General features: G+C 36.0%; 1 protein-coding gene across 1 annotated transcript; it reads right to left on the reverse strand.

Moving 5' to 3' along the window:
- Nucleotides 1-25,957, reverse strand: LOC135693305 (E3 ubiquitin-protein ligase HACE1). Its single transcript, XM_065211744.2, has 24 exons — nucleotides 25,664-25,957; nucleotides 25,134-25,188; nucleotides 24,113-24,199; nucleotides 23,175-23,279; nucleotides 21,660-21,735; nucleotides 20,682-20,759; nucleotides 19,978-20,031; nucleotides 19,387-19,469; nucleotides 16,772-16,868; nucleotides 15,393-15,494; nucleotides 13,391-14,688; nucleotides 12,709-12,786; nucleotides 12,182-12,269; nucleotides 11,641-11,743; nucleotides 9,653-9,750; nucleotides 6,441-6,528; nucleotides 6,016-6,165; nucleotides 5,696-5,757; nucleotides 4,698-4,832; nucleotides 3,611-3,742; nucleotides 2,787-2,885; nucleotides 2,336-2,406; nucleotides 1,949-2,062; nucleotides 1-292 (listed from the first exon to the last, which is right to left on the reverse strand). Exons 1-24 carry the CDS (start codon nucleotides 25,725-25,727, stop codon nucleotides 190-192), a joined length of 3,420 nt encoding a protein of 1,139 aa, XP_065067816.2. The 5' UTR covers nucleotides 25,728-25,957; the 3' UTR covers nucleotides 1-189.
- Between the last annotated feature and the right edge of the window lie 207 nt (nucleotides 25,958-26,164).

A 26,164-nucleotide genomic window follows, 5' to 3' on the forward strand; every position in this document is an offset into this window, starting at 1 on the left:
TCAAATATAATTTTCTTTGAAACATTTACAAAACAAATGACGAAGCACTGCTTCCTGATTTATAAAAATTCAAATACAATCAAGTTAAATAAATACAAATTCCTTGTAGTCTTGGTTTCAATTGTAACCCAGAATATATATAAATAGAAAACCCAATAAAAAATAGGCTTTTGGCACAAACGTATGACTTCAAGCGAACTCAAAGCCCGATACACCATGTTTTAGAGCAGTCTTCAGCTTTTCAACCAGATCCTCTTTGCTGCTATACTCCGGTAGTTTAAGGAGGTTGAAACTGAAAATCAATGACAACAATTCTAGATGCAGAACAATTCTAGATGCAGAACAATTCTAGATGCAGAACAATTCTAGATGCAGAACAATTCTAGATGCAGAACAATTCTAGATGCAGAACAATTCTAGATGCAGAATTCTGCTTGTTCATCATGATGAGGTTCTTGTTCTCTAATGTTTTAGACTGTCGATAATGTAGATACAGGAATTCCAATGTTACGAATACCAGCTGGGCTTCTGAAGGTTTGGATATCAAAACATTTAGAAAAAATAAATCAATAGCAACGGAGAGTTCAGATGTGTCCTCCATGTTGCAAAAGCGTCAAAAGTTTATAACAAATTCTTCACTGTGGTAGCATTAAAACCAGCAAATGATAAATGGTGATCAAATAGAGGGGAGAAAACAAAACAACAGCTTGCACCCCAGAAAGGAAAGTTGAAAAACCATCGATAATCGAAGTTTGTCACAGATTATTTAATTTTCTATCACATTTGTACAAACATAATTTTGGTTGTAAGTCAGAATTTTTATTTCATTGGTAATTTAGTTGCAAGATATAGTCATCTTGACCTATTAGGTTCAAGGACAGGTAGCTAGTTCTAATTGTATTTAATGCAAGTCAGAATAGGTAATCTTTTTAGAACAGGCAGTGCAAACTAAAGCTGAATTTAAAATTCAAGGGTTCTTGAAGAAAGTTAGCGATGAATTCGATCTCCACGGACACTAAAAAACCTTAAATTAGGCCTAAACAGCCCAGCCAGGCTTCAACTATTCCTGTGTTGAAGTCCAGGATACTTGGTGTAGTTATTGACATCATTTCAAACATTGATGAAAAACGTAAATCGTCTGAAAACTCCAAATGGAAAACTTCAAGCCCACATACAACTTTGGCAGCAATTGCAAGCCAAATTTTATGCACATATTTGTTAAAACGTGACTTGTTTATGTGCAGAGGAAGAAATTTGGAATCATGCATGTTGTGAGGTTGCGATATATGGTTTCAATGGTTTTCTGTCGTTGAATATTTCATCTATTCTGCCTCATTCTGTTGTCAAAAATTCTACAGCTACAGTGCAAATCGAAGGTAAACGGCTTTTCAGGGAGCAAGCTAATACGGACAAATCATGTATTTGGAATCTACAGCTTGGAAATGTTTCACATATTGAACTGGTGTGATGTGTGTAATTACCATAAAGCGGGTAAGTGGTGGCTTTATGAGAAATAATAATTAGAATTTTCGTAACACAAACAATGTAACGGATTAAAACAATTTGTTCTTTCAGACTGTCTAGTACGAATACAAAATTCAAGAACAAATATTTCATTGATGTCCTCTCAGTTTCTCTGAACTTTGGTTTGTAAGCAGTTTAGTTTTACCTACTTTAGACCACATTTCTTTAAGGCAAGAAAGATCCAGAAAGGGTTCTATTTGAGTATGGGTAATGAGTATGAGTAAAGCAAGTGTACTTTGTATATTCTATTCTATATTCGACATTTCAAATGGTATCAAAGACGAATTTCAAGGACTTCTCTTCAACGACATAAATACACGCTAAAGGTCAGTAAGGCTTTGAGGTGTGGAATAACCTAAGGCCTATATTGTCAATTCAACTAATTCTGAAATATGCAAATTTTGAAACAAAGAGTATGTCATACCATGTACTTGCAGACGGCAAAACGTTATCCAAAGATGCGGTCGACGAGATGGTGAACTTTTGTGGACCTGATGCTCCAATAAGACTTGCAAAGCCACCCCATGGGACCCGAGAGCTAGAAAAGAAAATATTTATGTATAGTTTGTATGAAAATGTACCTCTTGATTTGATTTGCGTTCATTGATCATTGTCATCTATCATATCACACGATCAAGACTTTGGTTAACTACGGTAAACAACGGTGAACTACGAAAGCTGAAATACGAAAGACTGTGGTGAATCAGAGAAACCTAAGGTAATCCCAGAGAAACTGTAAACATCAGCTTTTAAGGAAACATGGGTAAGTTGCAGGGAAATAACACTAGCTAAAGTAACGAAACTGTTTTACCTTCCAGTGACAAACTGTAACAACAGGGATCGTTCTTGTTGATCAAAATCTTCCACTGTTTCCCAAAACCACTAGATATTAAACAGAGAAAAATAGAATTATAAATGGAAGTAGACAGTAATTGAGACGGTTGAAATTTTTCATAATTTGTCAGAAGGGCAGGTCATGTATCAAATTTTTACTGAGCCCGCGCCACTGGAAAATTAAAGCCACCTGTGCTGATGGGAAAGTGGGACGAGATACTCATCATGGTTTTAAAAAAGCTATTCAATTTGTACTTAAGATCACGTTCCATGCAAAATTTGCAATTATTTATCATTCTACATCGTAGAAAGCAAGTTTTATGTTTTGTCAACAACTTTTGGGGTTACAAATTGGGACTGAGTATGCTTTGGGAAAAAGACAATACAATATGGGCAAAGAGACAATATGACTGAATTAACTTTCGCACTTTAACTTGTTGTGACCCTGCATCATAGCCTGCTTGATACAATGTATTGTTTTTCCAGTCCTCGAAGTCAATCTCTTGAACACCTGAGAGAATCAGTTCCTAAAAGTGAAGAAGTGGCAATGGTTGATTAGGTTCTCGCGAAAGTATCCTATTTGAATAGGGCTCTACTGAAGAAGGAAAGTAATGGGAGATATCTATAGTCTTGGTCATAGGCTATTGCACTGATTAGCAAAATTAAAGGGGTTTTCAGAAAAACTTTCCCCATCCCCACAGAATAATTGGTATCTAACCCAGAGTCATTCCATTTTCTAGATATCACCTATCACTGGCTTAGGAGGAGGACGTTTTGGGTATCACCATTGGAGTAAAAAAAAACCCTGCTGCTATAGAAATTGTTGTTCTCTAGTCCAGGGACCTTTTGGCCATGATTGTAGCTGTAGGTAAGACTGAAATTGCATTCAAATAAAATTACAAAGTCCTCTAAAAACTCCGGAAAAGTTCATTTCAAAATGTAGGTATTGATGGGAGCTTGCTCAACAGTATTTTTAGGCAAGTTTGTTTCAGAAGTGAGCTTTTAGTAGTTCTGCACACCATATAGGTACGACACGGTTTTCGATGCCAGCCATATTTCAGCCCATTCTGATTTGTCAAAAAGATGCTAAAAAAGAGTCAATGCAATGCGAGAACGTGTGAAGTCGGCTGATAGTATGTTTGGGTCGTACTTTCTTACGTGTCTCAGCGCTATGGATACGATATTCTATCGAATAAACTCAATAAGTAGGATCTGTTCAGTGAAACTTTTGAGAAAATGCAAAACATCTCACCAGCTCACATTCATTGAACAATGCCACAAGTGAATGTGGGATGAACTCGTGAAACCCTTCTAAGAAACTGTAAATCTGCGGCTTAATTGCCTTGGTCATTTTCATGTCTGCGGCAAGTTGGACATACTCCTCCTAGAATTAAACAATATTTATTTTATAAACGTTTTGATAGAAACTCTGAAGGCAGTCGTTGTCAAAATGAGCAAAGTGCGGTGAAGCAAAGATAAGGGAGCCAAGCTGTGGAGGAGCCTCTCGGATGAGTCTAAGCAGGCAACAACTCTAGGCTGTTTTAAAAAACAATTCAGTGCATGCTTTTCTTTCGAAATATTAGCACATTGTAAATAGGAATTTAGATTGTAAGTAGGTTTTTACCATAAAATAGTTGTAATCTTTATTGATTATATAGCTCGATTTCAATTTGATCAATTTAATTCTATAGGAGGGGCTCTATAGGACAACGAGCACCTCTGAAGAGGTGCCTTCCCCGTAGATGAATATCTGAAAATAAATGAAATGAAAGCCTTCCTACAGCTTACGACTACATAATGAGAAAAAATCAAACTTTGTTGGAACGATATCGGAATCCCTATTGAAATGGGAGACATGGGTAGTAACAGGCTACCAATAAACAACCCATGTTTCCCGTCTCCTAGATAACTATTTTTTAACCCTTATGATAGTAATAGCGAAAATTTCTCTCATTTATTGTTAATTTTTCTGATCATAGAAAGAAAAATTACAATCAAATCGCATTTCAAGTAAGATTCAAACAGATTTTAAAGCAGTTTTGAAGGTCGTGTTGTCGCTTGTGTCGATAAACACAAGAAATCCATGGAAGCAGCGTGGCAAACAAGTATATTGACTTAAAGAAGGAGGTAGGGCTTTAACTGCTACGTCAACGATGCCGAAATACCCAGACTGACCCCCAATCAGACCTTTATCAAATTTTCAATAATAAACCCTTAACAAGACCGTGCAAAACCAATAATCAAAGTTTCGGAGAACAGAGTGCAGGCCTAATCGAGAAGTCGGCAGACTCATTTCAATTTCTACATTTCATTTTAGAGACTTCATTGACTATCATTACCTTATTCTGATCTGTTACCAAGATGTCACAGCCACCAGGTTTAAGGGGCTCCAGCTTGACTTGACCAAATTCCTTTGTTTCAACAGCAAAAGTCAGGTCAAGGCCAAGATTAGAAATATCGTTGTCCAAGATCCACTAAGAAAATCAAGGTAAATTTTAATTAAAAAACGATGAAAAATTATATTCAAGTGATGGTATACCGCAAAAGCTCTATTCATCCCGGGGAGCTTATTTATTATTTTAGTCCTAGAGGAGGCTTAATAGAGAGGGGGCTTATTAGAGAGGGGGCTTATTAGAGATGGGGGCTTATCAAAAATTTGAAGTAAAAATGTTTTGAAAATGCCATTGTCTTTTTTTTATATAAAAATGTCACACAAATGTTCTCAGAAAACTTCACTAGCAGCTTCGAAAGTCTAATTAATCAATTATAAAGTCCTCACCTTCATCAGAATTACCAGATCAATTGATAACCCTGGGGCATCTTTGAAAAAATTTCGATTCACTTATTAGGCGCACAAGTATGTCTTTGCATGGGCCGTATTTAATGCACATGATCATATCATCACCACAACCGTCAAGAGACCTACTAAATGCGCATGTTTTCTTCGTTTGACATGAAGACTAAAGAGGGGGGGGGGGCTTAATAAATAGGGGGTTTATTTTAAGTTTTTGCTTGATAAACGGGGCTTATTTAAGAGCGGGACCTAATAGAGAGGGGGCTTAATAGGGATTTTACGGTAAGTGAAGGCTTGGTAGTATTATAGAAGAAAGTAATATAAAAGCTATCGTGGTTCAAAAGTGGTTCAAAGGTGGTTCAAAACAAGTCTCTTTTCCATGCACTCCCTTTTTATTAACCTTGGAATACGACTACATTGACAAATATGACGGTAAGAGGAATAATAATGATGATTATGATGATGAAAATGATAATTTATGATAATTTATTATCATAGATTATAATCGATGATGGTGATCCAAACGATGAGGATGATGCATACCTGGAGATTTTTCGCGTAATCCGGATCCATTGATGCTACATCTTTATAATCAACTGGTATCCCTGAAGAAAGAAATTAAAAATTGCCATTAGGATCCAATTTTAAACTTATTCGAATATCTTGTGGGCATTTTATATATGTACTTTGATCAATCAGTTTTCAGTTTAGGAAATACTTTAAGACGTACAAGAACTTCGTTAGCTCAGATCTCGGCAAAACCACTGCCTTAAATTACACTGGACTGAGATTCAAACAAGAATCTACAAAGGGGAAGAAACTGTGGTTACAGGTATAAATAAAGCGATAAAAAGTTACTGTACCAAGAATGTGCTTGTAAAATGATCTCGTAAAACTTGCACTTATCAGTCTCTTATGGTACATGGCTAGGCCCATCATTCTCCCAGCAAAGCAAAAGTAATTCAGATGATCCGAATTGACTGCAGAGTTACTGTTTGGCTGGAATGTACTCCCTAGTGACAAAAAAAGAAATTTTTCAATACTCATTTATGAACACTCGGCCAATGCAGAACCAAAAGGTTGTAGGGTTTTCTGCGAATGGTAATACCAAGGAAAAGAGGAGAGAAATTTCTGTACGGTGAATTCTACATATCCTATAAAATAATCAATATCTCAACCTTTGTGGATGGTTAGAGGCCGAACTAGTAAACTAACTTTCTAAAAAACATTGAAAAAATTCTCGAATTTAACCGATGATAACCAGGGGAAAGCAAACTATTTTACAAACCATCTGCTGAAAGTGTAAACAACGCATAATCTGGATTGAGGACTTCCTTGAAGAGAAGATCAAGCCATTCTCGAACAACACCCTCTCCCTAGAACAAAAAGGATCATTTAAATTGCGTTGATCAGTGACGCAAGTGTGAAGAGTCACCTTTATTACAGGCAAGAGCAGGAATCACAGAAAGCCAAAGTGGTCACCAAATTCATCAAGTGGTCACCCAAGTGGCTACAGGGTTGATACATTTATAGAGTGTGATCGCACTTTGCTTTTTACTTAAAATAGATCTGTTTCCTCTTTTGCTTCAAACCTATAGATATACTAGGTAGATTGCCATAGTCTGATTCATCTGTTGCTGGCATCAATTAGGAATTGAGCAAATACTGTTCGGAACGTTAACTGTTTACAAAGGAACGCTTCTATAACCAAGAGTTGTAATCAAACGGTAGTCTTAGCCTGTCATTTTAATGGATTTTTTGTCCGGAACTCTCTAAAAGTCCGGTATCAAATTCGTGCACTGGGTCTGGGAAAATGTACACATTCGATGTAGAGCCTGCCATTTTAATGGATTTTTTGTCCGGAACTCTCTAAAAGTCCGGTATCAAATTCGTGCACTGGGTCTGGGAAAATGTACACATTCAATGTAGTATTTAGTACCTAAGGACAATCATTTTTATAACAATGTATAGCATATCTTCTAGACAGACGTTACACGAAGTAACCCTGGGTTGAAAGTTCATAATCATAAATAATATAAAATGGAAATTGTCGTTTTTATGAAAAGTTTTTTGTCAAGTGTTGAATTTCGGTGTCTGCTGAACCATGGTATACTTAACGAAACGATAAAATGTCTATTCGTTGATATATATGTCAGTTCCAGCGAAATCACGTTTGTTGAGATTTGGTTTGTAATGAAAAATGATACAAAACCATTGCCCCTTTCTCTAGCAATGGCTCACTCCCTCGAATTTAGGTCTTTAAGTCCATGGTTAGTTATTACATTAAACTTGGAGCTAATGATTCCGGCATCTTTGTTTCTTTACTTTGTCGCGAAAGTGAACATTTAAGAATTAGCACCGCTCTTAATGGCCTTCACCCAGCCCTACAGTTGATATTTGAACAGGAAGAAAAAAGTTCCCTGCACTTTCTAGATATTTTGGTTTTAAAGTCTAACACTGGATTTCTTACAAGTGTATACCGTAAACCCACATTTTCGGAGATATACACTCGATGGAGTTCGTTTTGCCCAAAACAAAGGAAAAGCAGCCTCATCGCGCTTAAGCATAGGGCACTAATGTTTTTTTCCAGTCTAAAATCAAATCTGAACTTGAACAACTAAAAAAGCTTTATTTGGAGAACGGCTATCCAAAGGATGTCATTACGGTTTACATTAAGGAGAAAATCGCAAGTTTCTCGGCCGAAGTAAAATTTGGTCCGCAAATATGCCCGGTTTATCTAAAACTACCCTGGATCGGTAAAAGTTCCTTGCGATTTGAAAGTCAGATTAAACAAGCCATTACAAATAGTTTCTTCGCTGTCAATCCGCGCATTGTTTACAAAACAAAAAACGCCCTTCCAGCATTAGATACAAAACGCTTCCCCAAAGAGAACAGCCAGGACTCATTAATAAAATTTGTGCCTGCGAGCGGAAAGCTGAGTAAAAAATGTGCCTGCAAGTAAAAAAGGGAGCAACATATGGTCAGATATTGATAGATTACGAATTATCCTTTCTACTAAGTTCCACTCAGTACTGTTACACCAACTTAAATTAATGCCACCGAGTTTTTTCTTACCGAAATTTTCAAACGCTTTAAATTCTTGTTTTTCACCAATGCAATTTCAAAAAAGCAAGAAGCATTTTCCTTGATACTATTTTAGTTTTACTTTACATCCAATACATATCAATTTCCAGTTTATGTTTTCCTTCGTCATCAACAAATAAAGTATCCAGCTCATCGTTACTTGTTTCCCTTTCGCCCTCTACATCCAAGAAACTTTAGATCCATATGGGCTGAAATAATACTTCTACTGGCTCTTTATAATTTCCACCAATTATTTCTTTCTAACGTTCCAGCGGTTCCAGTTGGACATCTCAATTTTCAACTCACCCTCGATCAAAATTTCTAACCCCCTCAATGTGATTGCCGATCAAAAATGTTGCGAACTTATATAAATATTCATCCATGGGTTTTAAAAAACGAAATAAAAAAGACGTGTAAATAACATACGTCACTCTTATTTGTACGTCTTTTTTATTTCATCTTTTATAACCCATTGATGAATACTTACTGAAAGCGTCTTATTCAAAAGCAAAATCTCCCGAATAAGACATCTAGATAAAAAATTTTAGTGCCATTCAACCTACAAACCAGCGATTTTACTAAGGATTTTGTGGACCAACTGACCAACAACCATCTCATGATGTCTTTGGGTTGTCGCATACCCTACGCCCACGCAAGCTACGCCCCTGAATGCATGTAAAACGTAACAAATAATTATTGTTGTGAGTGATATAAACTGATCAGTACATAAGAAAGACAATTAAATGATCAAGTTTTTATCTAAGGGCTATTTGGGTTATTCAAGCAGTCTTTCCGTAAATCCTTGAATAAACTCCCGAGGGCTTATCTGCAAAAATGATTTTTAGGTGGGGCCTTATTCGAGGGGGGGGGGGCTTTTTCGAGCGTGGGGGCTTATTCGAGGATTTATTCGAGGATTTTTCGTATCGATTTCATCAAATAAAGTTATCTTCAGTAAAGAAAGCTTTCCAATACTTTAAACGCTTCACTTCAAATTAAGAAGGCTAGCAGTTTTGGAATCTATCTACATAAGCACGAAAAAATCGCTATTGTGTTCGTTTTCGAAAAGGAGTTCGTTTTCACCTTAGGATTCCATTGGTAACATTCTCAATAGGCAAGGGGCACTGATTGGGCAACCTCAACAGTCTATGTTCTGACGTTTTATACTATGAAGAGTGTCAGACGAAAAGCTTCAGTATACTCAAATGTTTGCTTTTTTCAATGCCACTATTAAGTTTTATACCACCAAAAGATTGTTTAAAAATTATTTGTCATCAATAGCAGCACAAGTGGCAAAAACTGAAGAACAACCTGTGTCAATATTTTGACATAGAGCTAAGCTCCGTGTAACAGTCAAGTGTGTATTGAAGGACCAAATCAAATTTCCATAGGGCACTGTAAAAAATAACTGTCACTCACCATTCCTGCTTCACCTTCAAATCTCACAGCCAAATTTCGCTTCAAGACATCACTTTCCCTTTCCAGCAGTTTATCACAACTGCTAAGCAGCAATGCATCTGGAATGAAAATGAAATATACGGGCTTTATATACATAAATGAATAGACAAATCCTGGAGAGAAATAGGAAATAATCCTAAGACATAAGAGACACAGACAGGATAGCTTGCTAGACGTGTGCGTATCAAGTGGGTAATTAGAGCTAGGAAGCAATAGGAGGTTATGCCTCCAGAGATTTCTAAGAGGCTCTTGTAGAAAGTAAAAATAAGAGGTCAGAGGTTTCTAAGAGGGCAGCTACTTATTATTTAATATAAATATATACATATAAATATATATATAAATTTGTCTGTTGATAGTTCCGTAGCACAGTGCCCAATACATTTGCACGTAGGGCGTAATATAGCATAGAGTTGGAGAAAATAAAACATCTCCTGAAGAGTGAGCTACTCACGAAACAGGCTTGTAGAGATAAAACATGTAGTTTTATTTTCTCCAACTCTATGCTATATAAATACATATATTTATATGTATATAATGTATCTTATTATATTTATCATTACTATGAATACATACGTATTTATTTATGGGAGCCGGAACCGGCGTAACTTATTAATGATAAGTTTAAAGACATAAGGGAGGTGGACACGGCGTTAGAAGAAGTGGCTGGCTATTTAGAAGCAGAAAAATCCAAAGTTAGGTTGATTCTATTTATTGCCTAAGATCAACAAGGGTCTTGGTAATGTTAAGGGGCGTCCAGTCAATTCAAACTGTGGTACACTAACTTAAAATGTTTTGGAATATTGAGATTACCGCCTCTACCCGTTGGTTAGCCAAAGTAGGTCTTATTGTTGAGGATACTAACCATTTTTTTTTCAGGATAGTAAAAAATAAGAACTGTACCAGAGGGGGCAATTCTGTGCACTGTTGATGTTTTGGGACTCTATCCTAGCATTCCACATGGGGAAGGTTTAGAGGCCGTAATGGGGGCGCTGGATAGACGGGAAAATCCAGACGTGGCTAATGATACATTGGCTGGGCTCGCATCGTTAGTAATGGAAAATAATTATTATGAATCTAATGACAAGTTCTATAGGCCTGTGCCAATCTTTTTATGACTAGGTTAGAAGAGAGGTTGATGGATACTTTCGCCAAAAAGCCCCGTGTCGGGATGAGATTCATCGATGCTATTTTCTTCGTCTGAACACACTGGGAGGGTAGGTTGAGGTTATTCATTTACCATCTCAACAGTAGCCACGACACAATTAAATTTACGCCAGTTTAAGGAACATATAGGTAAACTCGCTGCGTGGCTTAAGGATAGAGGGTATGAAGAGTCTTTAAAAATCAACAAATAGATAGGGTACATAGGCTAGCTAGGGAGACTCATCTGTAAAATGCAGCAAATAGGAAGGCCAATGAAGGGAGGGCTGACCGGGTTCCCCTCGTGACAACATACCATCGGGCACTTAATGGTTTGGGGAACATTGCCAGGAAACACCATGCCTTGTTCACTGGTCGAGAAGAGCACAAGAAAAGTTTCCCGTGCCACCGTTAGTTGCTTTTAAGAGGTGCATAAATCTGGTCAGGGCTAGGCTAACTAAATTACTAGCATTGTTCTATTGTAATTTGGGTTCACAAGTAGACTCCTCTGATTTGACTGTAGTCAGGTTATTACTAATGAAGCGAAAGCAGAACGTCTTACAAAAGTGTTTTCTTTGAGTTAATATACTATCATCTACACATTTTATAGAATACATTTATTTATACATATTCAAGCAAAGAGGTATCTTGCTCTAGATAATACTGAAAAGTCTTTCAGATAATACTGAAATAGTCTGTGCTTAAACGCACGAAAGGCACTTTGCGGTAGCACTGAATGTATTTCAAAGAGTTTATCTTTTTCAAAAATCAAAAGGACTGTTTCGGGAAGGGAACATTGAGGCACTCACCTCTAGTCACTGTTATCAAAGATTTTTCATCGAACGGGACTTGCGTTGGATTCTGGTCATTGTGCAAGTTTTCATAAAACCAGTCTAGTCGCTCCGTAAATGGCTGTAAAGAATCACAGTCTTGGTTAGCTCTTCGATTTAAGTTTCTGAATTTTTCAGACATAAGCTGAAATTGATATTACGTGAATTGTTAATGTAACATTCATAAACTCTTGAGAGCGCCAGGGCAGCCTGGGACTCTTTGCAAAATTGTAACACTTTCGCATATCAATCTGGAACCGGCAACTTTGGTCTAGAATTCTATCTTTCGCTGGTTGCAAAAGTGCCACGTTCTATTTGGGTCGGGCTTTGATTATAAAGCCCAAATGCACCGACTGGAGCAGTGGAGATAAGAAGTATAATGATTCAAGTCATGTGAAAGGCAGCTTTATTCTATATTTGTGATACAAATCTGCTGAGAACAGATAAAACAAACTGGCTACCATAACGGAACCCTTTGCAATAAAAACACTTCCGAAAACTGTATTTTATAGAATATTACCTGTTTATGTATAACGGGAAGATAGCGTTGAAGCAGTAGCGGACTATCCAAAACAAATTGAAAATGATCAAATATCAACTTCGGCTTTCTGTGGGACAAAAATATAGGTTTCAGGACAATCTTGAACAGAAAAAGAAATTTGAGTGGTAGTACTAATAGTGTCAAGAGCATTGACTGGCCTTTGATTCTGTAGAAACATCACTACATGCAACAGCATAGGGCTCAAATCTTGATTGGCTGAGAGCTTGCGCTAAATCACGTGACCTCTCTCGCCTCTGAGCCAATCAAGATTTGAGCCCTATGCTACATGCAACAGATCGTAAAGCGAGGCGGTTCTCTACAGATTCAAATCTGGATTTAATCAATCATTGTTTGTCTTAAAGATAATAACATTCAACGAGAGAAGACATCCAATGACGACCCCAGGAAAATCCTCAGAAATATTGATACAAAAAGCTAGCTATATTGAAAAAAATGTAAAAAGAAGATCAGTGTAAACATGGAGCAAACAGGAAGTCGGTTAATACCTTGCAACAAACAGCTGAAGAACTTCCTCATTTCGTTCAATAAATTCCTGGAATCCTGATTTCCGAATTTGAGACTTCCTGTAATAAAAGAATACATTTCAAAACGATTTATTTAATGGTGCATTCTTTTTTAACAAACATTGGATTTTGTTACTAAAACAAGTCCTCCGAACAGGACTGTGTCTCTAAAGTACAATTTGTGAATCCAACTACTTCGTATAAAACCCATTCTATGAGTTGAATTTCACAGTACTTCTAACTAAAATCCTATTGTGAAGATTTTAAACCGTTCCTTTTGGAAAGAGTGAAGTTGATGCAATTGAAGGTGTATTTGTTGAGCTAGAAATCCAAGAAGCCTACGAAAAATCTTATAAAATTGTGAATCGCAGACAAGGCTACATAGAGTTTACTCTTAGGCGCTACAAAATTTTGAAATGACATTGAAAAAGCAACCTTTTTGAGACACAGTTAAGTTTTTGTCCAGCACTATTAAGCGTATAAACTTTCAACTAAACACTATTCAGAGTACAGAGAATATCTTTACAATTTATACTCTGAATGTGTGTTGGACAAAAAGCATGCCATAAAAATGTTTGCTTTTTAAAAGTGCTCTTTTGCCAAATGTTTCAATAGTTATAAAGCTTGCTGTCATCGATCATGGAAAAAGTTAAGCAAATCATACCTAGCTGACTCCCAGTAAGGACAGTTGAAACTTGCCAAGTGGTATCCATGCACCACCGCGCATAAACGATCAGCAAATCTCTCAATCATGTTCACTCTTTCATCACTCTTATCACTCTGAGCTCCAGTCGATGCAAACTTAGTATCAACTGCACCGGAATAATGCGGGACCAGAAATCTGTCAATATGTCCCGTGGAATGATCTTCAATCGATGCTTCCCTGCTTAATTGCTGTAGGAATTGACGTTCTATATCCGGGCCATCCAGCGATTGGCTTTCTCCAACAACAGCATTAGTGTATGAGATAGATCTTCTAACTAGGCGACGAGGCCGTGTATTATTGGTGGGATTTTCATTATCAGAGATATTCAAACTGGCATCTCTTTCTTCCAATGGCCTAGCATTGTCATTATAAGATGGCAGGCTCTCGTCCTGCGTATGGCTGTCAGCCACAGTACTAACAACATTCTCAGTTGCAGGAGTCTCATTCTCATCAACGGGACTAAGCATTGCGTCTTCACTGATATTTAGCCCAATGTTAGCGTGCGCAGGAGCCTCATCCGCAGTGTCATTATCAATGAATCTGGTTTCCGGAGCTAATACCAATGAGCCTGGGTCTCGTGGCTGATTTGAACTGATAGATCTTTGCATTAACCTTAAACTTAAATCACGGTGAAGTCCTCGGCTAGAATTCAGGTCTCCGCTTTGCCGTGCCATGTTGAATTCAAGTGCGGGTTGACTGAGTAAAATGCTTTCAATACTTGCAGTACTCCTGGGCCGGACTGATATATTAATTGGATTGGACCGGACTAGCTCACTTGCAATAAAACGAGTTTCTGAATCGACATCGTCACATTCTTTAGGAATCGCGGATTCCGCCCCCTGGTTCTCTTTGGCAGAACCCGAAGTTGGAGCTCGACGAATTTCATCCTTGATTAATATGAACCAATTTTCAAGTGAGCTCCATAGACTACTTAGAGTTTCTTGAATCTCTCCCGCGGGCGGCTTAAACTGCTGCGAGTTCTGCGGGGCACCTCCAGTCAAAGTTCGCAATCGTGACCTTGCAGTGATACTATTTGAGCCTAACCTCGGCCTTTCTAGCAAATCTTCCGGCGAAAGCAAGCTCATGTTGCATAGCAGAGAAAGGGGTTTAAAAAAGGCTGTCTGCGTTTTGTCGTAGTCACTTGAGGCACTCAGGAGTTCGAGACCAGCCACCCTTGAGCGATCTGCTAAGCGTATAAGAATGGCCCGGTGAAATTCTTCTTTCATACCGGCGATGTATCTCAATGCACTCAAGGCCTACAATAAAATATCACGTACTGCATGTCACTTCAAACAAGATTTTTACGCTTCCTATTCATATCAAAACCTTAGATAAAAATCCTGTTTTATTAACTTATAGTTTCCATATTTGTTATTTTGTTAGCTTAGAAGAGATTAAACTGCAAGTACAAATTGATCTTAGTAAAACTTTTGCAAATCAAATCGCTAAATTTGAATAATTTCATGTTGGTGTAGCTTATGCTCACACAAAATTCAAACACGTGCGATTCGGTCACAGAATTCACTTTTGAAATAATACCATTATCCCTGTCAATTAAAAGGAGAATAGAAAAGTGCTAACAGAAAAATGGGGATGACCCATTTTTCCTCTGTCCTCTGTTTTGCCCTCTCTTTTCCAAGTAACATCAATGGAAATAGTACGAACAGTTTAATGAAAAAGGAAAATCCAAATAAATTATTTGAAATAATATGTAAGAAACAAAGACAATGGTTGTGCGATTTAGCATTTGAAATTTTCTTTCAAAAATTATTTTCTCGAAATAGACTAGTGATTACAGTCAAACTAAACCCAATTAATTGCAAATATGCAAAATAAGTTTTAGGCTAAACGGTTCAATCTCAACTCCAAAAAATTTAATGGCAAGCATGCAAATTTTACTCTCACTAAAGCCGGAAGAACTGAAATAAATCGTAATAAACATGTGGAAAAATTAAACAACCTTCTCTTCTGGAATCGAGCAATCTTGGGCGAGAATCAAAAGATTTTCCAGTAAGCTGTTTCTCCAATCTATCAGGACAAAACAAACTTCTTTATGCCCATTCTAAAAAACAAGTAGAGAAAAAAAAGCAGGTGAATTCGTTTTACAAAATCTCAAGATGGTGCAAAAAGCGGAAAAATGTGAGTATTATTGAAAGTATTTTTTCTAATAATCCTTAAAGAATATGACGACAGAAAGAATTAAACAGGTGAGCATCGAGGTGTATTTATTATCTGACGGAAAAATGCTTTCTCTGTGATGCTTAATTTCAACACTTTTCATCCCAATTCAAAGTGAATATTTATCCACCAAATTTACGCCAAAACAAATAACTATTGGCACTTAAAATTCAGTCAAACCCCGGCAAAAGCCTTTGTGTACTACAAAAACATGAAGGTAAATAACAACCCATCTTCTTCCTGCAATAAATATTGTTTAATAATCACATTGAAAGCTTCGATGTGGTGCAATAGATTCATATCATAAAGTTATGATAACTCTCAAGCAATATTGTTTTGGGATGAATTGGTGTGCAGTGTCAGTTATTATCATCAGGCCCGTTTCATTTTTTTCAAAACAACACTTGAGCAACGAGCGTTCCAGGGAATTTTGGAAGGCATTAAAAGAATTTCAATCATCAAACTGTTTTCAACATGGTGCACTCAGCTGTGTGGAAACGCCACCCCCAAAAATATAGACTAGAATCCAAAAAATGCCATGTGTGCCTTCGAACAGACATGGCCTAATCAGAAAGTATGATTATGCAGCTGTTGTTGACTTATAGAAGTTCAAGAAGTTAGAGAGGCTAATATTGTACTTTTTTGGAAAATTGAACAAAAGCTAAAGGAAACAAACTTCCTGACAATAGCTATAAAGTGAAGCATCTCAAGAGAAAAAATATTTTAAAACACAGAGTTCCGTTATACTATGATAGAACTTAACGACCACAGAACAACGACATTAAGTTGATGTGTTGACGAGGGCAAATTTGATGCCAATGAAAGCAGAATCACATGACGACAATCACACGGTACGTTTCTCCGTTATACTTTAAAAGCATTTTGGAAAGTTGTGAAACTTCTCAATATTTACATAGAACTAAAAAACGAGACAAGAAAATTTGTTGATTTGAGAAACTCAAGAAAATCAATGGCAAAAGTATGGAGTTTTCAGGGTTTACCAGATGGCTTGATGTTTCAAAAGGATCCTGTATTTGAGTAGAGATTTGATAAAGTAAGCGGTAATATTGATTTCAACTGAGTTCATTACTAGATCAATCACATTTTTACACAAAAATGAAAGAAAGATCGTATTAAAATATACAAATAAACTTCTAATACCTCAAGCGCAATTTGCAGTGGTGAAATGTCATCGTAATTTTTTGAAAACTTCGCTCCTTTTGACAACAGGTAGCTGACAATATCGGCATGGCCATGGCTAGAAGAAAAATTATCACAGTGAAGTTGTGCGAATATAGGCAATTATTTTGCTAAATATATTTTTTACTTTTAATCAAAATTAATGTGGTCTTGTTGGGGGATTTCGCGACTATGATGTACAAACCCCCATTCTCATGCGAAATTTTCCTTTTTTGTATCTAGTTTTTCAATATTTGCTCCTGTGTTAAAAGTCATGGCCGTAAGGTTCTTATGTATTTTTATGCTCCCTGCTGGTATCGTTTTATAATTAATTGTTTGTTCCCGTAAATTTTTTAAGAATATATAAAAAGGATTAGCATTTTTAGTTGTTAATCAGTACGACATATTTTAAATTCATAAGTCTGATGTCGTTTTAAAGGGAATATGTCACGTGAACAGTTGGCTAATACAATAAACGCTTGGCGTTTAATACCATTGTTTCATGACTTTTCATTTCTGCTTCATGAATCTTTACTGCCGTGAAAATTCATCCTCGATCCCATGCTTCGTACTAAACAAAACAAATGATTGTATTGCACTAGCCAATCAGGTTCACGACACATGCCCTTTAATACATGCACTAGCCAATTAGGTTCACGACACATGCCCTCACGACACAGTGACTTAGGCAGAGCTGCAAAAAATACTTCCCTTTCTGGGAACCTGGGAAACCGGACAAACATTCTAATTAATTGATTCTAGAGAACGCTTCTAATAAAATATCAAAATGGCTATTTATTGCATCTTTTATTTTTTGGAAAAGACTGACTATGCAAAAAAAGCAAAAGTGATTTGTGAATCAAATGGGGATATGTTTATTAATTGGAAGAAACTTCAACATAGATGGTGGTCTCCACAATCAACTGGTGTCTGGGAAAGGTAATAGTTGCCAGCTTTAGGGAAGTGAATCTGGTTACCTGTTTGTACTTATCAACCAGCTTTTTGGCCCTTTACTTCATATGATGGGTACACATGTCAACATGATTTTTTACTTTAATAAATGGAGACATTTCAAAATTCAAAGGACAAATATGATCTGAAAAAGCAGGAGGATGTTTTTCAATACCAATCAAAAACTTTGCCAAACTGTCAAGATCTCGATCAAGACTCAAGACTTTGCCAAGTCTGCCAAGACCTCAATCAAGAAACAAGTCAAGTACTGTATTGCTAGCAGGAAGAAAACTTAGGATGCATATAATTTTCATAGTTATTTATTTTTAAGATCCAAAAGCATACTCTGATATCAAGCAACCAAAACAGCACTCTTCAAAGCATATAAATTACCTACTTCAGGTCTGCAGCTTTATCTGTTAAAAAAGGTTCTGGACAAGGTAACTGAAGGTTCCTTCCAAGTTATAAATATTTTGGTGATAAAATTAAACAAAATCAATTGTTTCAAAAATGTGAAACTTCTTTATTTGATGTATTCTACAGTCTGAGGACATTAAGCTTACATTTGTATGAAATTTCAATCTGTTGTTGAAAATTCAAGAAAAAATTTTGTTATTGCAGAAAACAGCTTTTATTATCCAGTTTTGCTAAAAATTTTCTGCCAAGCCAGAAGATTTTCTGGGAATCCAGTTCCCAGGTTCCGATACTTTTCTCCAGCTATGGGCTTAGGATACCTGATGTTGAAATTTTAGCGATCATAGATATTCATTGTTTAAGGGTCTTAGGGATGTTTCAGGGTCTCCTTCTGTCTACACAATAGCGGCTTTTTCGTTTGTATGTAGATCGATTTCAAAACTGCTAGATAAAAAGACGAGTTTTGCACAATCTGGGTTGTCTAAAAGGTGTTGTCCGATGGCAGAGTCACTAGTTTTTACTGTGTTTTTAGACCTACAAGATCGAGGAGGCTATTCTCTTTGAGGGGCAGTTTTGTTTTTAATGTTGGAAGGAACATGTTGTTTTATCCTATCCCCGAATTTTGGGTTGTGCGTGCTACATAGCCAGAAAAACACTGGCACGTAAATTCATAAACACAGGTCTTAATTTTGAGAATGACAATACTAAATTTGAGAATGACGAATGACGTTTGTTTGGAAGAAATAAAAGGTTTTCCTGTCGCGACCTGTGCGGATTTGGCAATAGCTAGAATAACTTGATATTCTTCTTGATTTCTTTAATTGCCATCCTTTACCCATGTATCTGAGTAGTTAACGGAAAATAACACGAACTTGAGTAAATTTAGGCCATTTTTAATGCGATTATATAGTCGTGAAGGAACCATGTCCAGTCAGTCATTCGTTTTGTTGACAAAAGGTTGGGTGTTTAAAATAAGAAATGGTCGAGAATAAATTCAGTGCAGACGATTGGAAAACGTAACAACAGACTGTTGTAGCTAAAGTTCAACCAATGGGAATTTAGATAGTCAGCGGAATTCGTTGGTCTCCGAAGTGCCTTTGAAAAGAAAACTTCATTAACAGAGGGACCTATGGCCTTTGCCTGTTTCGTCTGTAGATCTAAATGTAACTTACAAAACCAAACAATGATTAGAACCTTTGAAAACCTAAAAATACAATTGTTTAAAAACCTACCTGCAGGCATAAAACAAGGATGTGTATCCTCTTGCATCAACTATCTCAAAATCAGCATTATTTTCCATGAGTTTTTGTACTGTCTGCCAACGAGAAAAATACCCTAACTTAACTATTTGCAACTAAATTTCAAATAGTTCAAGTAGGTTGAGAGTTTTTCAATACTAAGAACTGAAAGTGTTATTGCAGCAAGTTCTATTTAACATGCAGAGAACATGGTTTCAGAGAAGGGGCTGTAATAATTTGATTTTACAACTTAATGTTATAAAAGGTTGTTAAAATTAATATAACAATACAACTTCAAATAATGGAGTCTAGATTTTGCTTATATTGGATTAAAAAAAGGGTTTGCAATAATTCAAATGATGGATAATTAATTATTAGGCACCGTGGAGCAGGGGATTTGGGGGCTTAAGCTCCCCTCCTTTTTGCAACAAATGCCAAATATTAAGTAATAAACTCCCAGTAAAGCCTCTTTTTATACGGTTTTAGCGCCCCCCGCCCCAACTTTTTTAGACCCCCTACTTTTCTCAACGCTCCGCGGTTCCTGCTTATGTATATTAATAAACAATAAAATAACAAAAGACTTACCGACTTATGCCCTGTGAAACATGCAAGATGCAGAGGCGTTTGCCTGTTAACATCCTAAATAAATGTGAAAAATATTTGGGGTGACAATAAAATACCGAAAAAATTTGCCAATTTAAGCTGTCAAGAATCGATGGCTTAAAAAACTACAACATTGGTTTCAACTAGAGATTTACTGCAGAAATTATTCCAATTTTGTTGCACTCAAGGTTTTGTGATGCATCAGGTGAAATGCAATGGGTCACAAAGATGTAAATTTCCTACAAATCATTGGTGAAATTTATTGATTATCGACCAATATCACTTCTGTCGCAGATTTTTTCAAGAAATTGAAAAAATGTCCACGAGCAAATACAAAAATACCTCCCAATAAAAACCAAATTCCCCATCGTTACCAATCTGGCTTTCGTCCCTACAACTCAACAGACACATGCTTACCATATCGAAGTGACAAAATAGTATGTTTACGGGCATGATATAAATAGATATCTACAAAGAGCGTTTGACACAATCGACCATGAAGAAAATAAGCCCCCCCCCCCCCCCCCGCCAGGGCTTAATAGAGCTTTTTCGGTAGTTGCAACTTTGAGTGATGCAAAGATATTGAATCAAAATACGAATTAAAAACAGATTAATAACTTATCAATGAGGACATTCTTTGATAAAAATATATTTTAAGAGCTTAAAAAGATATACTTTGATGTTACCTTGATATCAATGTTGTTAATGAATGGCAAAATGGCATTAAGGAGCTCAGTTCTTCCATTAGATGCAATCCAATGTAGCTGTGAAGATGCATTTAAAACAATAAAAGAGAGAAAGTTAAACTCAAAGACACAACAGCTAAAAGCAAAATTATTCAAAAATAAGCCAATTGTTGAAAAGTTATAGGGAAACCGCTCACATTAACATACAAGTTGCCAAACAATGCATCTCTACTTTCAACTTATTTGTGTTCCTATCTTGTTGAAAATATCTCACATCAAATGGTTGCCCAAATCCCAAAAAATAATTGAGCTTTGACAGAGAGAACAACACAAACAATGAAAAGCAATTACACATGCAAAGTCTCACTACTGAGCACCATTGGTTTTCTTGTATAACCTGCCCAGAACCCTGGTACAAGACACTTCTATATCCATTAAAGTGTGTCTTCAAAAATGTCATTTGTTCAACACTCCATGCTTTTCCTTCATGACATACATAATCTCTCACCAGCAATAGAAATTTTTGATTACCCCCTCAAAAAGGCTTGAAACTTGTAAACAAATGACATCATTCTAAGCTGCATCTCTTAGTTTTACATATTTATTTGTCTCGCGATTCTAATAAGTATGAAACTTGAGTTCAAACTTAGAAATGTCCTATTCTAACCCTGTCATAAATATGGCATCAAGCACTAAATAAAAGATTGATGGACAGTAATCTTTTTTAGAAAGATGAGTTTCTCCTGAAATAGATTTAATAGCTTGAAATATTCTGAAAAACCCATTAAAAAATCAAATTTACAAACTGGTTAAATTTCCTTTTCAGCTCTTACTAAGATGAAGTAACGATCACAAATTCATTCAAAACATGCTTTGACAAACAAAGTACAAAATATGGTTTAATTTTTTGCACTTTTCTGTGATGTTGCAACCCAATACAATATATGTAATGAAATTCAGTAGATACTTGAAACTTACAGCAGTCATTCCATCGCTGTTGCATATACCAATATCTGCTTTACTTTCAAGCAGTTTATGAATACATTTTGTATGCCTAAAAAATTGGAAAATTCTCACTCTATGAGTTTAGACAATAAATCAGCAAAATAGAATAGGCAACAAGAGGCAACCAGACATAATTAATCTGCACGAGCGCACGAGCGGCACTCACAGGCACAAAAGTTTGTTCTCCTATTTTATGCAGGCATCTCTGTATCAACCATTTATATTTTTATTTTAGAATCATACCCAAATAACAGAAAATCACTAAATTAATTGCGTCGGTTTCATTCTAGATAGCCAATATCAGGTTTCATGCTTGTCTCTTTCGCGCTCCATCCTGTCTCAGTCTTGACATCACTCTATTCTCTTTATTTAGTTACATTTCTTTATTATCTTTATTCGCTGATCATTCACAATTAATCAATCATACTTTTCTCTGAGCATTATGAAATGAATTGTAGAACTTATTCGTATAGAAGGCTGAAGAAACACACTCCCTCAAGGGGCCTATAGCTCCGCAAAAATATCACACACAATTGACAATTATATCTTTTTTCAGGAAAAATCTCCAAAAGATCCTTAAAAACCCGATTGTTCTAAAAATCTCATATATTTTTCAAAAGGTGTTCATTGGGACTTCTAAGGATCTTGCCTGAATATTATTGCTTCATTGAGACAGATTTGCCCGAATTTGAGGTACACCTCCAAAGAATTTAGCCAGAACAAAATGATCCCTAAAATGATCAAATCTTAGAAGACTGAAAAACTCAAAGCTAAAGAACTGAGTATCGAACTTTTAATTCACAATGTTGAGTGGGAAGCTTCAACAGTACTTATTTGGAATAGAATCTTTCATGGCAAAGATTTTTAACTTTGAAATGAAAAAACGAAGTGTAATGTCAAAATTCTTACAGCTCTTGGTAACGAAACGAACATCGAATTCCAAAAACCCTCACTTTGAAAAAAGATGTAAATGTAAATACAACCAAGAGCCTGTTTAGTTTTATGTGAGGTGTTATAATAATTGTCCTCTTTAATGAAGATATCTTTCTTTGATGAAATCAATAATACCAATTGGACTGCCTGGCAAAAACCGGATCACTTCATTTCCTTTCTTACGACACACACTATTTTATATCACACTCAGCAATTGTTATGCCATCTGTTCAATTTTCCATGCAGTTTCAGTTCATGATAATAATGACATGGTATTGATTTTGACAAAGGTTACTTACTGTAACAGCACTGAGCATAACCACAGTACTCCAGTAGAAAGGCAGATCCGCAATTTATCAATATCTGACCATGAGTTGCAACCTATTTTATTTGCATGCACAATTTTTACTCAGCTTTTCGCTCGCAGGCACCAATATACCAGTTTACCATATAATATACCAGTTTGTAATATACCAGTTTGTGCTGCTAGAACACACATTAGAGTATGGTAGAAAACAAGTTTCTATTATACTGGCAGATATATTAAAAACTGACCCATTTCTAGCAGCAAGTTGCAATGGTGTCACTCCTGATCTATCTTGGCAATCCACATAAGCATCTTTCTTTATCAAGATGACGAGACAGTCATATGCACCAACACTAAAACATTAAAAATACTCGCTAAAAACTACTGGTCAAATTATCCATTCACCACTATGGGGTGATACATGGTCAAATCTAACAAATCATAAGAATTATGGGCTGATAAAACACTAAAACAATTAGATAAAACAATCATTTAGCACAAAAAGGTGAAAAGGGGTACAAACTGCACTTGTACTTGGTCTCCTCAAACTTCCTAAAAGGTGCACTAAATGTATCATTTCTAAAAGATAGGTCAGCTTAAGAACAATCTTAAGAACCCAAAGAGCAACCTGAAATCCATCTCAAACTTGGTAGCTGACCAGATTTCATAAAAAATTCCAGCCAAAACCGTATTCCATGCTAGATTGTCCCGATTGCCAGATATTTAAAGATGGGGTTGAAACAAGCGAACAGTTTGTCAAGAAACTGTGTAATCATTAAAATACTCCTTGACTTTTATAACCAGTGTTTTAATCCTGATTGACATTTTTATAATAGACCAATATATGCTTGAATATATGCTTGTTTATGTTTTCGAAGGGGAGTTGTGAGCCTAGTATCACTGATTTAATATCTTACAGAAAAAAATTTACTTATTATTGTGTATATAGTCATTATCGTGTATATAGTTATAGTTGTTTTGGAAAATCGGAGCCTTGAACCTATACAAACGGATTTATTACTTTTCGAGCTATTCTTTGGAACTTGGTGTGGGGCCTATCCACGCTCCCCAACCCAAGAAGTTATCTTGTGAAAATATACAACACAGTTTACAGCATAGTAACCTGTAACAAATAATTGCTTACTTTTATAAAAAATATAATTTTGAAGAATCTTTATATATTTACTTTGCTGCTATGTGCAGAAGGGTCCTCTCAGCTCTTATTCTGTAATTCACATCAAAATCTGATGACAATAGTAGCTCTGCTACTGTTCTGAAAGATTAATACAATTCATTGATTGATGATAGACAAAGTTTGTATTGTGAAGTTACTTAAACTTAACTACAACCTCAATTCTTGAACTAAAGAATACAAGTGATACAAGATTCTCCTTATTTCTGGCTGCATATAAAGACAAAGGGCTTTAAATAAGTCAGAGGTAAATTCAGTTTCATACTCTCAACATAAAATTTTATATATTAACAATACAAACAAACTATTAAACTAAACTAGAATAAAAAAGAGCAATATTACAGAAAAATTGAACTGTCGTAATTAATAGAATCTGAAGTACAAAACTACTTACATAACTGATACAAAACAAAACAAGACACTGTGTAAGTACAAGAAAATAAACTGTAAACAATCTTTTGGTGGTACAAAACTTGAAAATGGCTTTGAATAAAGCAAATATTTGATTAAAATAAAGGTTTTTGTCTTACACTCTTTGAAGAGTTTTGCACGTCAGTACATAGATCAAAAACTCTACACTAGGAAATATATACACCCAGTTGTAGATCAAAATACCCAGTTTTGCACAATCTGGGTATTCCAGTAAATGCTGCCCGATAGCAGAAATGCATGTTTTATCTGTACTTTAGTTTACTAAAATGTTTGCTTTTTGAAACCAATTTAAAATAAACTGTATGAAGGGAATTACTTAAAGAAGTAGAAATAATTAAAAAGCTAAATGGATTCCTGATAAACACAAGAGTAGCAGGAACATAATTTCAAAAAGCCCTCTCTTTTCAATACCTCCTATAACAAATGCCCTTTAAAGCAAAGTGAAATAGGCACTATATTTTTAAGCTTATCTAAATTAAAGTTATGCCACCCCCCCCCCCCCCCAACCCCCTCACCCCACCCAATGTGAATTCCGTTTTGACTCAACTGGATATGTCTATGAAATATCAAACAAGAAGCTTACTTGTGGTCATTTCTCATAATCAGGGGCAGTAGAGTCGAGATAGCAGCCTGAGGATCTGGAATACAATTGAAAACATTATTGTTTCAATTCTCAATTTTAAATTATACTGTGACTCGCAGTATTTCAGCTTGAAATAAGATTGAAATTAATAGAATAGAAATAACAAATACAAAATTCGTTATTTGTTCAAACTTTGGAGTAAGGAAGTTGTACGCGGAGAGGAACGATCATTAGTTAGGTATGTTTTCATACTGACAAGTTAAGATGGGTAGATAAGCCTACGGAACGGGTGTGAGTGTTTTTGTTTTAGAAAAATTATAGTCAGACAGGATACATTCACAAAAAAACTTAGATTGATTAAATTTACTGTGCGAATCCTTCTTTAAGCTTTCCATAAAAGAAATCTGTTCTCACACCCTAAGTCCCTCGATATCTACAAGGCAAGCCAAGTCCACATCATTGAGATTTCGGCCGATACATGAGGGTTCCATAGTATCATTACAAAAAAACTGCCTGAACTTTATACTCACCTGTTGGTAGGTCTGCAGCCCTTGCAGTCCTTAAAGATCTGACTAGTCTTTGAATTTTCTCCATATTCCTAAGATTTCCTTTTATACGTGATGTGATTTACTCCTTTCTTAGTTCTCACGTGAATCTGCTTTTCTCCACCTCAAATAGATGTATTCCGCTTTTCTTTCTCATAATCTGCCACAATGAATGCACTTTCATATAAACAGATATAAAAGGTCGAAAAGCCCCATTTTTTGGGGATAAAAACCTCGAAAATTGGACGACTTTCTGTCCCGTTGGATTGCTACATAAGCAATAACAACACAACAGCAAATCGAAACAACAACAACATGGATGCAATCCTTTCTCTTCGAGGGCTTACAGGGCCTTAAAGGGGCTTATATCTTTTTTCTTAATATCTTAAATGGCTAACGGCGAAAATGTAACGGCAAACACAATTCTGCAAGCTAGCTACAAGGTACACTGAGTTCGACAAAGCTTACGGCAAGACTCAACCTAAC

This window comes from Rhopilema esculentum, chromosome 11 (assembly GCF_057945365.1).
Source record: "Rhopilema esculentum isolate cy_ngs chromosome 11, ASM5794536v1, whole genome shotgun sequence".
NCBI classification, from domain to species: domain Eukaryota; kingdom Metazoa; phylum Cnidaria; class Scyphozoa; order Rhizostomeae; family Rhizostomatidae; genus Rhopilema; species Rhopilema esculentum.

Coding starts and splice junctions, on each gene's coding strand:
- LOC135693305 (XM_065211744.2), bottom strand. CDS start 25,727: ATGGAGAAAATTCAAAGACTAGTCAGATCTTTAAGGACTGCAAGGGCT. Junction 11,744..12,181: donor TTCCCGTTATACATAAACAG/GTAATATTCTAT, acceptor GATTCTTTACAG/CCATTTACGGAGCGACTAGA. Junction 293..1,948: donor TTGCCGTCTGCAAGTACATG/GTATGACATACT, acceptor ATTGATTTTCAG/TTTCAACCTCCTTAAACTAC.